Raw genomic sequence first — 18,542 nt, forward strand, 5'->3', positions numbered from 1 at the left:
TTGCAACATTTTTTTATATTTTTCCCCAACTCTCTCAGGCAAATTTTTGCGGTTATTTCAATATTTATGAAATTACCCCACAATGACGCCCTGATTGTTTGGCTCCAGACTTGTGCTTACATTTTGCAAAGAATTCATTGACAATTCATTTTTTGCTATCTTATGTTTTTACTTTTGTTTTTTTTTTAACATATTCTATTTCTAGATATATTTTATAACAATACTTTAAAAGAAAAATCATAAAAAACTAAACCTATGTTATAGAAATTTAATGTCAACGTTGATTTTTTGTATCAATTTGCATTTTGCAAAGAATGAGTTGACAAACTGTATAAGCTATGATAGCTTATGATAAAATACAAAATAAGCTAATAGCTTATTTTGCTGTTCAAATAAAACACGCCTACTATTGCACATGCTTAAGCGAACACAAGTACCTCCATATAACCAAAAATATATATATTAATACTTAAACTTAAACGTATGTATATTAAATAAAAATATCTCATTTATAATAAAGCTAAAAAAAGTAGTTGTACAATATTTAATATTATTAGTGTCGTTTATTTCGCACTGATTTCGTCAGTACTTTTAGCAGGATTGGCAGAATTCTGTCCCCTTGCTTTTTATGATATGAGCTGTCAAAAGTGCATAATTATCCGTTTGTTTTATGTTCAAAGTTATTTAAATATAGTAAAGCTAAGGCATTTAGGGTATAATACATTACTTTTAAACCCTATTGTAATGTTATCGCCTAGACAGCCGGCAGCGCTAATTTGCATTAGCCAATTAGTAATGCATAATGAATTTAGTGCGTTTAGCTGAATTTACCAAATTTGAGTTGGCAATGCTGCCCAAAAATGGCCGATTTTTGCTATTGTAAATGATAATTGATACAAAGAACAACAAACAAATGATTTATGTTTCTATTTTGCCAATTAAATTATTGGCAAATATATTAACAATAACCAATTTTAATGATTTTAAATGGTAGAAAGGCTTACACCATAAGTGCTACCTGTCTGTTTGAATTACAGGATAGTGCATTCTATTGGCTTCTCTATAACGCTTAGCCAATCGATGACAGCTAATGATACAGTAAGCAGTGAACAGTAAATCAAACGAAAATAGTTTCATGAGTTCCAAAAAATAGTAAAATGTGACCTCAGGTTGCAGATTTAATTAAAACAATTAATCTTTCTTTGTCTTCTGTTTATTTTAACTATTTTACATTTTACCCATACTGTTTTGTTCGAATTTATATCGGCGGCGGCAGTAAATTTAGAATTTGCGCTAAAACTAACAGTACTGCTAACGGCCCCTGCGTCTAATTAAACACTTTACTTTTAAAATAATATCTGATCACTGTCACTGCCACTGCATTGTAATTTGGCTTTAAGGCTATGACCGGCCACTGATGTAAAATTTATTTCTGAATATTACACAATAGGGAAACTTTAGTATACTAACCGAGGCTTTCGGAGACAAAATGGGTATGGTTGGAAAGAGGAGATTCAGATTAAGAATATATATACATATATTATAACTCTTTTGTTAAAATGCTTATTTAAAGCAAATTTCGTAATAATTAATATAAAACAAATATGTAGGAACAAATTAGTGAAGTGTAAATATGTACATATGTGTAAAGTGCAAAATACATGTGGAAAACTCAATATATATATATCATATATATATATATATATATATATTCGTCGTAGGAACCGCTTTAAGCGATTATGGCCGAATCCACCAGAGCGCGGCACTAGTTTCTTCTTTTTGCTTTTCGTCGTATAAATCGTACAGCTCATCGTTCCATCGTCTGCGGTATTCGCTGTTGCCAATGTTTAGAGGACCATAAATCTTGCACAAAACCTATTCTCTCGAAAACCCCAAGAGTCGTCTCATCGGATATTGTCATCGTCCACGCTTCAGAGCCATACATCAGGACGGGAATAATGAGCGATTTGTAGAGATTGATTTTGCTTCGTCGAGAGAGGACTTTACTTTTCAATTGCCTACTCAGGCTAAAGTAGCACCTGTTGGCAAGACTGTGTTTGGTCTCTCATTGGGGGTTTTTTTTTAAGTGGTGGGTCCCAAACCCAATGCACAACCGCAGAAGCGGTCTTCGCCTTCTCACTTTAGCTCGCATTCAAACGGATGTCTGTTGGAGTAGATACTTCGTCTAAAACCGGAAGTCGTAAGCTGCTTGAGTCATATGCAAAATAATCGTTCCTGGCCAGTCCCAAGTGAATGGCAATCAGAGACATTCCTCACTTGCGTGAACTTCTACATTTGACCCCATCCCCTTCAAATTCAATATACAGTGAAAAATAACGTGTTAAAAGTTGTACATTTTTAAACATTTTATCTCCGAGAGTCTGGGATAGTATACTAAAGCCGACCATACACAACTTTCATAAAAGGAAAAATCCTAAAATGTATCTAAATTTCATTAATATTATTCTTACACACATGTGAAAATAAATAATTGCCCAATAATATTCGTACAAAAAAAAGAAATTAATTATAATAAAGTAATAAACAAGTAATTTTAGTTCATAATAAGTATTTAAATGACAGTATTTTCATTGCATTACATAAAGTTTTCGCTTCTTAGAAAATCTTCAATTGTCCAAATTCAAATTACAGTCGGGCCTCGATTATCCGTGATGGTCGGGACCAGAAGTATTACGGATAATCGATTTTCACGGTTAATCTAATAACAATTTTGATTAAAGTTTTCTTAATATTTTTATTATTTAAAAAATGAGCATTGTTAGACATACATATTTACATTAAACAAAATTAATTCAAGAAGTTTATGTAAATTTTTAAATTAAATAAGGGTGTATACATTAAATTTTCTACTGAAAACAAAAAATTGGTATTAAGTGCTTGATTGCATGTGGGGTGCTTTTTAATCCAACTAACACAATTTTCGTGGTTTTGCGCTCTCTGCTTGATTTATTTACTCTCGTTTGCTTCCTAGTTGCTTCTTTACTTAATAAAAACAAAATTATGAAAAAAACACGGATAATAGAGGTAATCACGGATAATCGAAGCAAACAATTTGAAAACATTGCAAACAAAAAACAACCTTTTCAGGTATTAGTGTGCTAATTGATTTTTAAAATAAGTAATTTTGCTTAAAAAACCTTAAATGAATGTAAAATTTAAATTAAATTGAATGTTAATAGTATGTTAATTTTTCAATGTGTGAAGAGAAAAATATGAGAAATTTGCGTTAAAGTGTGTGAAATACCATGTGTTACTTATAGAAAAAATTGGACTTTTAAATACAAAAATTTCAAAAACGATAACAATATTTATATATTGTAACGGATTTCCAAAATCTGTTGTTTACTCTGAAACTCTACCCTTAGTTCGATCACTGGATTATCAAAAAAAAAGTCACACTTTAATGGCTACACCCTTGAAAGACGAGTAGAACTAACTTATCTTATGGTGTATTGGTTACCAGCAAAGAAAGCTTATATTATTTTTTTTGGTCTCTCTTGTTCTAGCAGCAGGAAAAAAGTTACCATTTCTCCTCTTTTACGGCATGTCGGTGTGATTATCTTGCTCGCTCTCTCTCATTGATTTTGGTGCAAATCCTGCATATGTCTTTCTGCTCTAATTTTCATTGTTTTGGAAAGGCATATGTCACTCCTTGGTTAGCAGAGTCCCCTGTAGTAGTTTTTTATTTAATCAGCCATCTATCAGTGGAGACTGTTCGATTTATCATTTTCAGGGTAACACTTTAATCACAGGTATTGGTCATTTGTTGGGTCACCGTTTCGTTACTTAAATTTGGTTCATTGGCCTCCATTGGTCTTCATTCTATAGGTCACTTACTTTTCCGTTTAAAAATGAAAAATTATAATTGTTTTATTTTTATTTATTTAATTGTATGAGGTATTTATATTTATAAATTAGTTTGGTATTTTACATTTTTATACTCTCGCAACCTGTTGCACAGAGTATTATAATTTTGTTCACATAACGGTTGTTTGTGTCACCAAGAAATAAAAGAGTTAGATATGGGGTTATATATATATATAAATTATCAGGATGACGAGTGGAGTTGAAATCCGGATGTCTGTCCGTCTGTCCGTCCGTCAGTCCGTGCAAGCTGTACCTTGAGTAAAAATTGAGATATCTTAATGAAACTTTGAACACATGTTCCTTGGGACTATGAGAGGGTTGCTTTCGAAAATAAGCAGAATCGGTCCGCTGCCACCCCCACAAAATGGCGAAAACCAAAAACACATAAAGAGTCATAACTAAGCCATAAATAAAGTTATAACAGTAAAATTTGGAATAAAGGAGCGCACTAGGAAGGGGCATATTTGGATGTAATTGTTTTGGGAAAGTGGGCGTGGACCCGCCCCCAAGTCGGTTATTTGTATATATCTCGCAAACCAATGAAGCTATATAAACCAAACTTTCTGCTGTCGATTCTCTTACGTACCACACCACACACCATGAAAATAGTTTAAATCGGATAATAACCACGCCCACCTCCCATACAAAGGTTAGGTTGAAAATTACTAAAAGTGGGTTAACTCACTAACGAAAAACGTCAGAAACACTAAATATCACATAAGAATGGAAAATGGGCATGGCCAACTTATGGGTCAAAAACCATATCTCAGGAACTACTCGACCGATTTCAATGAAACTTGGTTTGTAATAGTTTCCTTACCTTCCAATAATATGTTGTGAAAATTGGCCAAATCGCTTTACAGCCACGCCTACTTCCTATATACCAGAACTTTGAAGACGATCTGAATTGTTTACTTTACAATATATAAAGTAAGCACTAGTGAAGATATCGGTGCAGAACTTTGCACAAATACTACGTTAATAGTGTGGCAGCCCCATTCTAAAAACCGCCAAAATCGGACCATATATTTTCAAGGCCCCATATATCGAACATGAGGACCTCGGTGCTTCTAACCTAATATTAGGGTTTCCAACTTTCAATGGACTTTATATAACATATATAACGAATATGTGGGTCAAATTGTGTATTATATAAAATTAATTAAGTTAAATAAATAAATTGCGACAGTATAAAATGTTCGGTTACACCCGAACTCAGAACTTCCTTACTTGTTATTAATGATTATTATACATTAATTTTTAAATTAGCATTTCAGTAGAAAGTAAACTTTCATTTTTACAAACGTTTTTGCGGCTATTTATACATTGACAAAATTTACATATTTTACATATAAAGTTAGTATTAATTATTAAATTTTTATAATTTACAATTTCTCAAAAGTTTTAAGTATTGTTTTTTTTTGTGTTGTTATACAATACAAATTAAATTTTACTACTATTACGATAAGTTAACAATCACAATATTGAAAATGACTAATTGTAAGATCAGCCTAATAATGCCTCCATAATCAAATCAGAAGTAAGATGAACAACTTCGGCGCCTCAATGTTGTTTTTATAGCTCTGCTAATTGTGTAGATCCAAGGGAATCATAGGAGACACTGTGTTTAGCACGACGAAAATAAGTGTTGAAAGTGCTACTCCAAAAGTCCGATGTAATTTGTAATATATCATCCGATGCCTGAAAAGTATTTAAAGTTGGTTAGAAATAATTAAAATGTCTATATTCGTAGAACAAACCTTGTTATTTGCCTGTTGCGTTGTGCGACTTTACTTTTATTGTGAATTTGAATATGTATTACTTGTTATTGCTGCTACAGTTGTTACACCATTTGGCGATTATCCACCAATATTATAAGCATGGGAAGTATAAATACCAACTCTGTTAAATAGTAAGAATATCAAAATTATTGTTTTGTTTTAGTTTTGCAATTAAATTCGTTTCGTTTACCTGTTGTTGTAGCATATTTTGTATTTCTAGGTGCATGATTTTTGTTACGTCGAATTTGTATTGTACGATTGATGAATTGCCGTTGTATGTCTTGTAGAACTGCTGGTAGGATTCCCCGCACCCATACCAAGTATAGCTGCCTTCCTCTATGGGAGTATATGGGTGGTATTCAGCTTAAGTTTTAGTTTTTCCTCCGAAGTTTGCAAATATCTGAAAAGATAAAAGTATATTCTAACAAAAGACAAGATTCTAACATATATAAGGTTTGATATTATCAACTCACCCCAAAGTGGCATAATCATTGTTCTGCTTATCTTTTTAGTTTTGCATGTACGCCCCAGATGTGCGTTGCAGCTCGCTTTGCCTTCCGAGACTATTTTCTGCAGTTATTTTCTTTAAATAAGCTGCAGCATCCAGTCAACCATAGTGCCGCTCTGTAAAGAGAAAATTAAATAAATATAAAATAATATCAGTAGCAAATTATTAATACGCACTTACATCCACTTACTTCAAATTTTCTTTTCATATGAATGGCGGCCATGACGGTCCATTATAGTGCGTGCATCTCTCTCTTATACATACAAAAATTAGGGTTAATGAATGTTGCCACTCTAACTACCGAGATTGTCATTTAACTACAAAAAGTTACTATTGCGTATGTGTTGGTAAAAGCTGAAAAACTTTGCATATGTAGTGGTGTATGAGTTAGCTCCGTCTTGTAGGGAAACTAATCTCTATTACTAATTCCTTATAACTTAACACTTTATTACTCAATACGCTACTTTACAACTCTAACTTATAACTTGTTTACACTTTGCTCGACAACTCTCTTATCAGAACTGTGTCTTGCTGCCAGTCCGGCAGCCCTTATATAGTCGATTGTAAGCGATACATCGGCACTCGAACATTGTGGCAACTACGAATATCGATGTTTAGATATATCCACTTAAGTCTGATCGTCTCGATTATACATACTTCCAGAACCAAAAGCTTAGCATTTCGTCCCCCAATCTCGTCTTCTAGGACACTGTCGTCCTCTCTAAACATTCCTTTCACCATTGGCATTAATCCTTAACAATCATTCTTCTTCTTCTTCTTGACTGGCGTAGACACCGCTTACGCGGTTATAGCCGAGTCCAAAACAGCGCGCCACATATCCCTCCTTCTGGCAGTTTGGCGCCAATTGGTTATACCAAGCGAAGACCAGGCATGCTTTCTTCCGACCATATTCTGCGAAGAAGCTGATGCAAGCACCTTATCAGCTCTTCGCCGCCGTATTTGAATAGCTCGGCCGGTAATCCATCAGCCCCTGCCGCCTTATTGTTCTTCAAGCGGGTAATTGCTATTCGAATTTCTTCATGGTCGGGCAATGGAACATCTGCTCCATCGTCGTCGATTGGGGAATCGGGTTCGCCATCTCCTTTCGTAAAATTTTCGAGCACTGCCCCTGTCGGCCAGCTTTTCAAGCTCTTCATACTCACGCATTTCGGCCTCTTTCTTTTTTTGTCTGCAAATGCGTCTCGCTTCCCTCTTCAGCTCTCGGTATCTTTCCTATCCCGTTCGTGTTGCGGTCGATCGCAACATTGCGAGGTAGGCAGTCTGTTTTCTCTCCACTGCGAGACGACAATCCTCATCATACCAGCTGTTTTTTTACTTTTCCGAAAGCCAATGGTTTCGGTTGCAGCTGTACGTAAGGAGTTTGATATGCCATCCCACAGTTCCCTTATACCGAGATGCTGATGAGTGCTCGCAGAGAGCAGGAGTGCAAGTCGAGTAGAAAATCGTTCGGCTGTCGGTTGTGATTGCAGCTTCTCGATGTCGAACCTTCCTTGTGTTTGTTGACGTGTGCGCTTTTCTACACAGAGGCGGGTGCGTATCTTAGCTGCTACAAGATAGGGGTCCGAGTCGATGTTGGGACCACGAAGCGTACGCACATCAAAAACTCTGGAGACATGTCGTCCATCTATCACAACATAATCGATCTGGTTGCGAGTGATTCGATCCGGCGACAGCCAACTAGCTTGATGGATTTCCTTATGCTGGAATCTAGTACTACAGACGGCCATATTTCGGGCCCCGGCGAAGTCGATCAGCCTCAGACCGTTTGGTGATGTTTCGTCATGGAGGCTGAATTTTCCGACTGTTGTGCCAAAGACACCTTCTTTACCCACCCTGGCGTTAAAATCGCCAAGCACGACTTTTACATCGTGGCGGGGGCAGCGCTCATAGGTGCGTTCTAGGCGCTCATAGAAAGCATCTTTGGTCACATCGTCCTTCTCTTCCGTTGGGGCGTGGGCGCAAATCAACGATATGTTGAAGAACCTCGCTTTGATGCGGATTGTGGCAAGACGTTCATCCACCGGGGTGAATGCCAGGACTCTGCGACGGAGTCTCTCCCCCACCACAAATCCAACACCAAATTTGCGCTCCTTTATATGGCCGCTGTAGTAGATGTCACGAGGACCCACCTTCTTCCGTCCTTGTCCCGTCCATCGCATTTCTTGGAGTACGGTGATGTCAGCCTTTACTCTTACGAGGACATCAACCAGCTGAGCAGGGGCACCTTCCCAATTAAGGGTCCGGACATTCCAGGTGCATGACCTTAATTCGTAGTCCTTTAAACGTTTGCAGTGGTCGTCATCAAAATTGGGGTGTCTCATCTGAGGCTGTTTCGTCGTTTTCATTGGGGGGTGTTTTTATGTGGTGGGTCCCAAACCCTACGCACAACCACATAAGCGGGTTTCGCCTTCTCACTTTAGCTCGCCTCCAAACGGAATTGGCTACCCAGAGGATACTTGGTCTAAGACCGGAAGTCGTGAGCTGCTTGAGCCACATGTAAAGGAATCGTTCCTGGCCACTCCCAAGTGAATGACAGTCAGAAACTTTCCTCACTTACGTGAACTTCTACATATGACTTCATCCTTCAATCATTCAGGAACCAAATATTATACTCACAGTCGCCTACGCCGTTGATTCCTGTAGTGATATCTGTCCACCAGTTTTCTAAAATGCTCCTCCAAGTTCCTCCTCATTCGATGGACTTTCCTCCTGCTCTTTCGACTGTAATGTAATTTCCGGTGGCATACTAGACCACGTCCTCTTAAATTGGCTACGCGTATGGTCCTAGTGCTTCTATCATCTGCTACATTAGGGACATAAACGTGTTCGTGTCTACAGCAATTGAGATATTTTCTGTTCTTTTCATTTCTGCTAAATCCATTAGCCATTCCTCCCACGTTGATTTGAAAACATATTCGCCCACGTTGATGTTTTCTTCTTCCATTGCCTCTCTTAACCGGGCTTGCAATTCGGATTTCAAACCATTCGTTGCTAAGCCTCGTTGTTCCAACTCCATTTTGAGTTGTGGTATCCTTAATTCGCTGAATTTGGCCATTATCTCTTATGGAATTTTATTTGTCAATCCCACTTCTGACACCAATTGTAACGGTTTTCCAAAATCTGTTGTTTACTCTGAAACTCTACCTTGAGTTCGATCACTGGATTGTCAAATAAAAGTCACACACGATTTGGTTTGAGCATACTCTGAACTATGAATCATTTTTGTGCGATTTTTCAATTGATTTTATGATGATGGGTCCTGAGGAATACTAAAAAAACATATGTAATCAATTTTCGAATGCTGTTGACAAACTGGATTTGAATATTTAGAATAGAAAAATCGAGTTTTACGACGCAATTTATCGCTTCCTTGCAAACAAAGTCTGCAATCTCTCCTTCCTTTGAGTGTGTCAGCGCCCTTTGATGTTGAAGCTACTAATCGTGATGGGATGTTGAGTGAACGACCGAAAAAGGATTCAAAAGCCGAACGACAAGATAGATGTTTGATGACATCATACGATTTTCGATATTTGGCGTTGCCAATGTTCTCGATAAATTGTAAAGAAAAGTACGTCGTGCATCCTTTTTATCTAGATGGTCGATTTCTTTGCAAACTACGAAAACAGCCAATCCCATCACATCCAACAAGTTGCAAAAAAAGGCAAATGTCCATCGTTTCATTGGTCGTTTTGTAGTGTAATGGGTAATCATCTGATCCATGCAGTCAACGCCGGCCGTTGTTGAATTATAAAATAAAATTGCGTCCGGTTTTTGACTTCACCTTCACAATCCTTTGTGTAGTGTAGGGTTGAAATCAAATTGACTGCCTTGTTCTTTTTCGGAACGTAGCTTCAAATCGAAACAAGATTATCGTGAAACCCGAAAAGATTAGAAAGCAACGGACGAGACGGATTTTTTTTCAATTCTTCGAGTAAAAACTTCTTGGCGCGAATAGTACCGACGAAAGCAAGTCCAATGGTAGCCAATCGTTTGGCTCCTTTCAGTGTTGTGAAAAAGTTGTCAGCTACTATTGTTCTGTTGGTGTTTTCGTACCGTTTCACAAGTTTAAGCAATACATTTTCTCCTTGGTTCACTTCACGCTCTCCGCCATCCAAGTCGAGCGCAAAGAGCTCGCTATAGACCCGAATGAACATATTTATGCATGTGAGTATGTTTATATGAGTGCTGGATAAACATACAAACCAATTTGGACATGCAACGAACATGAAAACAGATAAATCAACCATGCGAAGTGATAGAAACATACCAAAGTTCATATATTTTCATACAAATCACCATTGGTCTCTACACTGTAAATATATTTAAATAACATTTAAAACAAAATATGCCTGGCCAGACCCTCTGGTCTCGATGAGGGTTAGTAAAAATTGCAAAAAAAAATTTAATTTGGCAAAACCAAAAGATAACTTTGTGTGAATACCGTCATACGCCATGTTTGACGTAGTGTGGCAACTCCCACACAGCATTTTCTTGCAGTTTGGGTTTCCGTGTCATAATTCTATTGTAGTTATAATTATAGAACGTTATAACATATACCTTTCAAATATTTCAATTAAACTTTATTATTCGAAATTTGTTTCATAATTAATTACAATACCAATGCAACGCCTTTAAAAATCACTTGTACTTTTTCTCACTGTCAAGGTTCTTTATAAGTTATTTCTCCAAGAACGACAAGGTATATCACGAATAAACGTTCACTTACTCTTGAAATATTTTTAATTTATGATTATACCTTGTAAAATTACTAGTATTAAAGTTTTATTAGTTAATCATTTATAAAGTACTTACACTTAAAATCATGTAATGTACACTTTTAAGCCGGTTTGAAGCAAGGCTGGCAACTCTAAAATTTTCCTGTCGTTTTGACACACACAAAGCTATATATACCGAAAACTACTGGAATTTAATTTAGCATAATGGCGATTTCTTTTTGACAATTCGCCCTCCTATTTGCGCACGTGTTTTCTTACGCACTGAACAGAAAAAATTATTAAAAAGGTGATTATTAAAAATATAATTTTATATTTTATGCACACAATTAAAAAAGAAAAAAATTTATATATCTTCAACCAGATGAATCCAGAAAAATTGAAAAAGTTGCAAGCGCATGTGCGTATTGGTGGAAAAGGCACTCCACGCCGTAAGAAGAAGATTGTACACTCTACCCCTGCTACCGACGACAAGAAGCTGCAGTCGTCGCTGAAAAAATTATCGGTTAACACAATTCCCGGTATCGAAGAAGTAAATATAATTAAGAATGACGGAACCGTCATTCACTTCAATAACCCAAAAGCACAAGCATCTCTCCCAACAAACACTTTCGCTATTACTGGGCATGGGGAAAACAAGTCGATTTCCGAAATGTTGCCAGGAATTTTAACACAATTGGGCCCACAAGACATCACACAGTTGAAGAAGATCGCAACGGAATTCGCAAATAAAGGTGCTGTTGGGTCTGGAGCTGCAGCTGGTGGCTTAGGAGGTGTGTCTGCAGCTGCAGCGGATGACGATGTTCCAGATTTGGTGCAGAATTTCGAGGAAGTGGCAATTGGAGGAGTTTCACCTGCTGCTGCTAAAGGTGTAGATGCCCCTAGTACAGCAGAGTCCACACAAAAAACTGAAGAGGTTCCTGTAGCCTAAGCCGTTTTTTACGATTGAATCTAAGGGTTTGCGATGCCGACAGCAAGCAACATCTTAAAAAAAAAACTAAACAAAATGCGTGGGAAAATATTAAGGGAAGACGATGAATAAATTTAGTATTCGTCATTTATATAGATCGGACGTGCGTTGTATTTGAAGTAATATTATGAAAACCGTAGCAATTAACAAGGAAACATAGTACACCAAACATAACCAGACGAAATGTGAACCAATTAAATATTGAAAGAAACTTTGTTTCTATCACAAAATATGAAATTTTTGTTTTCTCACACTACATCAAAGACCGATAAAATAAAACACTTTTATGTAAAGGAAATATGAAAATAAGAACTTCTACAATTCTAATCAAACATATACACTCCAGTAGAAACATTGCCAATGCATATGTACGTTTAAAAAAGTAGAGTAAACACAAAATGCAAGGAAATTTATTATTTCATTACAAATTATCTTCCCTAAAATACCATTTATTTTGTCACAAATCATCATAAGAGATTCGATTAGTTTACATTGTCGAAAATACCCTAAAAAGTCCAAAACCCTTTTTACTTTTTATTAAAAACGATTTTCCTACGAACTATTCATTAATTTTCTTTAATGTGTAAAATGACATTAATTATGAATTACAACTTTGATCAAACTTATACCAAAACAATTTAGAAGCCCTAAAGGCAAATGAATAAACTAATCTAATACAAAACGTGAGTTAAAAGTGCGATCGTCTTATTCTTGCGTAATTGGATGCCGATGTATTGGAGGATAATAACTTAAGGTCTCGCAATTTAATTAGGTGTGCTTATAATTTTGAGGTTATATATAATTTAAAAATAGCTTTTGTTTATTAATTAAACATAGCAAGGAAATTATAGATATGGTTAAAATTTTGAACTGATGTAAAAACACCACAACAGAGCAATTTAGATCCCGTTAGTTTTAGCTTTGGTATTAATTTAAAATTTTATTAATATAGTTTATAAATAGGAATGATGTATAGCGTTAGGATTGTATTGACAAGTGAAACAAAAAAATCTAGATACTACATATATACATTGTTTAAAGTAAACTCGTAAACACTTAGAATAAATTAAATAAATGGGAGTTATACATATAAATAAGTATAAACAGTTCTGGTAATACAGTATTTATAGAACTATAAACGAATACCTTATTTAAATCGAAGCATTTGTAGAGGTTGCTATATTGTGGAATGCTGTTGAGTTGAGCCTCCTTTGTAAGTCAGGCATTGTTATGGAGAAAATGGTGGGGTTGGACATAGCAGCCGGATTATAAGATGTTTTGGTTTGAGGGGACATAAAGACAGGTGATCTCGTTGTACCAAAAAATATGGTGGCCAGGGTTATGTGGTTTCTTTCATACATATTTTTAATAGCTCTGATATCATAATGTTATTATGTTTACACACAATTTGACCCATATATTCGACATAAGGGCCACTATAATAACGGAAATCATTATATATGGTAAATGAGGATTAGTGTAATTCTTGAACCGATTTCGCTTACATATTTTCGCCACCAAGCTACATTATATCCTAAATTATACGCTCATTTCATTGTATCGAGATATCTCACATATTAAAGGATATATACGATATGAAGCGCCCCCAAAATTTAAATTTCTAACGTTATGTATATGAGAAATAGGGGAAATAATGATCCAATTTTACCCATTTTTGGTACATAAGCACATTATTTGAAGAAACGGATTCCATCTAAATTTAAACAAAATATTTGAATATTTTCGATCAAAAATTATCCATAGGCACTGAGGCCGCCAGCATCTGAAGATTTGAAAAGATATAGCCCGACAATTTTTATGGGAGCAAAGTTAGTGCAAAATTCCGTTATAGTCATTGGTGCTTGCTTTATATGGATATTGTAAAGTGAACGAAGCAGATGTTTTCAAAATTGTGTTATATGTATGTATGTTCTTGTGCTTGTGAACCGATTTTTCACTCGTTATATCAGCGTGTTTTCATTGGGAGATTTTTTTATGTGGTGGGTCCCAAGCCCTACGCACAACCGCACAAGCGGGCTTCGCCTTCTCACTTTAGCTCGCCTCCAAACGGATGTCTGTTAGCTACCCAGGGGATACTTGGTCTAAAACCGGAAGTCGTGAGCTGCTTGAGTCATATGCAAAAGAATCGTTCCTGGCCACTCCCAAGTGAATGGCAATCAGAAACTTTCCTCACTTGCGTGAACTTCTACATATGACCCCATCCCCCTATAATCGCTTAAAGCGGTTCCTACGCCAATATATATATATATATATATATATATATATATATATATATATATATATATATATATATATATATATATATATGTTTACACACAATTTAATATCAGCGTGTTAACAAAATATTATGATTGAGTTATTCCTAAGACATGATTTTTTTTACCTAAAATATGGTGGTGCCACACCCAATATCCAATTTTAATACGAATTTTTATACGTTTCTATGTTTGCTGTCCAGTTCAGTGCCTCTGGCGTTTTTCGTTTGTGAGGTAAACCGATTTTAGTAGTTTTCGACATAACCTTTGTAAGGGGTGTGGGTATGGTTGTGGTTATTATCAAAAATCTTTAATTTTCATGATATATTATGAAGTACTAAAAAGAAATGTATCCAGAAAGTTTGGGATAAATAGTGTATACACAAAACTCAGTAGACGACGGGGTCACATCCACTTTCCAAAAAAATTACATTAAAATTTGCCTATCTTTAGTATAATCCTTTGAACGAAAGCTTACTTTTATATCTTTATTTATGGCTTAGTTATATCACTTTGCAACTTTCGATTAACGCCATTTTCGCCCATCTTCAATACCAATCCCAATGTGCTAAGGAATACGTGCACCATATTTCATCAAGATATTTTATATAAAACAATAAAAAATATTGTTCTAACCATAAGAAATATACTATATTGAATCAGTTTCAAAAATACTTATGTGTGTACAAAATGCAAAAATGCATTTTGAATTACAGTCAGACGTTTATCAGCGAATCGTTAACCTATTACCAGGAAATGAGAAACAAAATTAAATTCGATGGCATCGATTTATTGTCTTGACTCTCCAAGACATAATACAGAACATGATAAAATCCAAATTTGCCGTATTAATATAAAAGCTCGTCAAAGTCGGAAAGTTAAACTGAAGAGACAACCAACATGGATGATTTTTCAAAGAAAATTTTCAACGTTAAGCCACATAATCTAAGTACGTACATACATATGTACATACAATAGATAAATTGGACACACACTCAAATTGAACAAAATGTTCTGTACCAACATAATATAGCACAGTACATACTGAGTAATATAGTACTGTACTTTAGATTTATGCTGCATAATTTCTAACCCATACGTATGTATGTATGTATGTATGTGCATTTTTGTAGTCAAATTGGTAAGCAGGCAGGGGTGCTGCAAACTGGCTACAAAAATAACGAACAACCTTAAGGTTGAAAGTAAGAATAAATTTATTCTGTGCATTTGACAAATTCATCATATTACTAATTTATCAAGATTTTGCTATTCTCCTTTTTCATACCGTGAGCTTACCGACATATTACCAAATTTTAGCCATTCAATGACAAAGTTTAGATTTATGTAGTACCCAAGAGCTTTTCTGAGCAAGATAATATGTCGAAGGAACTGGAAAACACAAAGTACAACCCAATAAAATTCAAATCATTGAAATATGTATATGCATGTGAAAATTTACGTCTAAGTATAAACCACAGTAGATGCAGTAGAAAACCTTATTCGTGGGGAATTCTCTATGGTAAGATAGACGCCATCTTGGAAAAACACAGTGCTGTATATTACTTAATTTTAGTAAAACTTTAGTCTTAAAATAGCAAATATTATATATATATAGTTGTCTTATATAAAGCGATATTATTAATGTATGCTATATTTCATTTTTAGAAGATTTTAACATCTATGTGTGCCATATTATTGCAAACAATTAATTTAATATAGATGAGATATTTTATAAGTGGTGAGAATAAAATACAGCTCTCATACAAGTACTTCTCTGTGGTAAGTTACTTTTGGCCACATTTATTTAAACTTTACTGACACAAAATTCAAAAAATGCTTTTTTGTTGTTTTTACTTAAATTATTTACAAATATTTACTTCTAATAGGCTTTGAATTGCAATGCTTAGAAGTACACAAAAGCTTTATGAGCTTGAAACGATACGTGGTCGCCTCCTTATTAAACATTTTTAAAGCAAAATATGTCATCATCCTATTGAATAGGTATTTCAAACCATCGGGTCCAAGGTAACAAGAATCAAAATCGTTATTTAATACTAATTCAAGTTTTTTATGAAATTTATAAAAGGCTCAACAGCTTTTATTAAGTTTGACGAATACTACAATTTTTATTTTGTAAAAGTAGAGACATCTTCAGAGATTTAGCCTTTCTCAAATAGTGTTAAAGACAGCAAACAATAGTGCATTTTAAAATATTCATTATACATGTAACCATAAAAATATGCAAATGAATTTCTCTGAAGGAAATCGTTTTCAATTATATCAATTTCATTACCATGTCTAATAGATTGCTGGAAGACATTGCCAAAGCTTGAAAAGTTTGCCAAGAACTTTCTTGAACCAGATATACATACTCTTTCAAGGTTATTTAGTGAAAATTATTCAAATTATTTCATAGTAATATTAAATCTTTTATAATTTGCCAAATGCAGTGTCACAAATCCAGGGATGTATTTATTTTAATTCAATATTTAAAAATTAGTTGAATCGCGGTACATAAAATATAACTAACTTATCAATAAATAACATTTAATACCACGATAAAATTTAATAAATATGCGAAATAATTTAAAATTTTTGTGAAGATTAAATGCTAGCACAACACTCCAATTATCACAATTGTAGCAAAAAAAGCGTAGCACACAACCCAAGTACGCTTCGGTGGTGTGTTAAAAGATGAAAAATAATGTAAACAAACCAAAGGTTTTTACTGTATATACTGAGGTATAAACAGTAGAAAACTCAGTATGTCCACTTTCACACAGGCAACTTCTGTTGCTAATTCTCGGGCGATTCTCTTTTGCTGTAGCCCCTTGCGTTCACACGAGCAATTCTTGTTCGACAACTCTGTTCGTGTTTTTCTGTCATTCTCTTTCATATTATTTTCTCAACTTCTTGTACGCATCGTTTCCAAGCAAAAAATATATATTTCATTAACTAATTTTTATCGTTATTCTCAATTTTCTAGCACATTTTAATTATATTATGCATATTTCTATATGTATTTGCAAATTACATACAAAATTAAATGATTAAATTAAAATTTTCAAATATATTGTAAACAGTAATTTTAAAATATGTGCAAATGCAACACTGTTACGTAGCAGCGAACTGTTACGAATAAGAACACAAAGCGTGTTGCCTGAACACAGCAGACTCGGCGCGATTCTCCTCTCCTCGTCGCCCCCTCTCCTATAAAAATAAGAATTGCCGCGACAAAAATTGCCTGTGTGAAAGGGGTCTATGTACAGTAGAAAACCTTTTGTTTGTTTACATTATTTTTCATCTTTTAACACACCACCGAGGCGTACTTGGGTTGTACGTTACGATTTGCTACAATTGTGGTAATTAGGGTGTTGTGCTAGCATATCCAAAAATTTGAAGTCCCATGATCAGTACTTAAATAAATATTAAATAAGATTTTCATTATTATTGGGATTATTTTAAATTATTATTTATTAATTTTATTGTGGTATTAAATGTTATTTATTGATAATTTAGTTAAATTTTATGTGCAAGTGTATAATCCGATTCAGCTATTCATTAAATATTGTACTTAAATAAATACATTCCTGAGTTTGGTGACACTGCATTTGGCACTTTCAAAATTTAAATAATTTAATATTCCTATGAAACAATTAGAATAATTTTCACTAAATAACCTTGAAAGAGTATATTTGGTTCTAAGATAGTTCTTGGCAAACTTTTCAAGCCTTGGCAATGTCTTCCATAGCTAGTCAGCAATCTATTAGACATTGTATGGAAATTTAATTGAAAGCGATTTCCTTTAGGTAACATTTGCATATTTTTATGGCAACACGTCAAACTGTGAAGTTTAATTTTTTCTCGGTTCCTGAATTTGTGCTTAAATTTATTAATATAATTGAAGAAAGTTTACTTTTAATAAGTGTAATCTAAAGCTAAGTATTTGTGCTAATTTGCTTTTGTGTTATATTTAAATTTTAATTGTATTTTAACTATTTTCTTAAATTCTGGAGCTGAGTCTTTTAAATCATTTGTTGTTGTTATCAATTATCAATTTTATTTCCTACTTTGCAATTGTTTGTGCGATTGCATATTGTTTTTGTTTTAATTTGCTCTTTTTCTTTTGATTCGTCTTTTTTTCTTTCATTTTTGCTCACAGCTGTTTGCGTGTTATTTTTAAGTGGCTCAGTGCTTCTCAAACTGCTCACTATTATATTGGTTGTGATCTCGGCTAATTCAGTATAACTATTATTGTTTTTCTATTTACTATTATATCATATTTTAATTTTTATTATTATTTACTATTCTGTTTTTTCCTTCAATTTAATTTTTTTTTTCATAATGACTTGCAATTTTCCGAAT

The 18,542-nt window shown here is 34.4% G+C and overlaps 1 protein-coding gene and 1 long non-coding RNA gene across 3 annotated transcripts; one reads left to right on the forward strand and one right to left on the reverse strand.

Moving 5' to 3' along the window:
• Positions 1–4,882: 4,882 nt before the first annotated feature.
• Positions 4,883–7,969, reverse strand: LOC105219145 (uncharacterized). Of its 2 annotated transcripts, none has more exons than XR_008471758.1 (5): positions 6,368–7,969; positions 6,143–6,293; positions 5,860–6,069; positions 5,649–5,790; positions 4,883–5,589 (listed from the first exon to the last, which is right to left on the reverse strand). It is a non-coding gene; the product is annotated as an uncharacterized LOC105219145 (long non-coding RNA). The 2 variants fall into 2 exon arrangements; XR_852140.3 differs by having other exon boundaries at positions 6,358–7,968.
• Positions 7,970–11,058: 3,089 nt separating this feature from the next.
• Positions 11,059–12,595, forward strand: LOC105219144 (transcription factor BTF3 homolog 4). The gene is made up of 2 exons (XM_011195112.3): positions 11,059–11,220; positions 11,296–12,595. The coding sequence occupies exon 2, from the start codon at positions 11,296–11,298 to the stop codon at positions 11,860–11,862; it is 567 nt and encodes a 188-aa protein (XP_011193414.1). The 5' UTR covers positions 11,059–11,220; the 3' UTR covers positions 11,863–12,595.
• The last annotated feature ends 5,947 nt before the right edge of the window (positions 12,596–18,542 follow it).

Source organism: Zeugodacus cucurbitae, chromosome 6, assembly GCF_028554725.1.
Source record: "Zeugodacus cucurbitae isolate PBARC_wt_2022May chromosome 6, idZeuCucr1.2, whole genome shotgun sequence".
NCBI lineage: Eukaryota > Metazoa > Arthropoda > Insecta > Diptera > Tephritidae > Zeugodacus > Zeugodacus cucurbitae.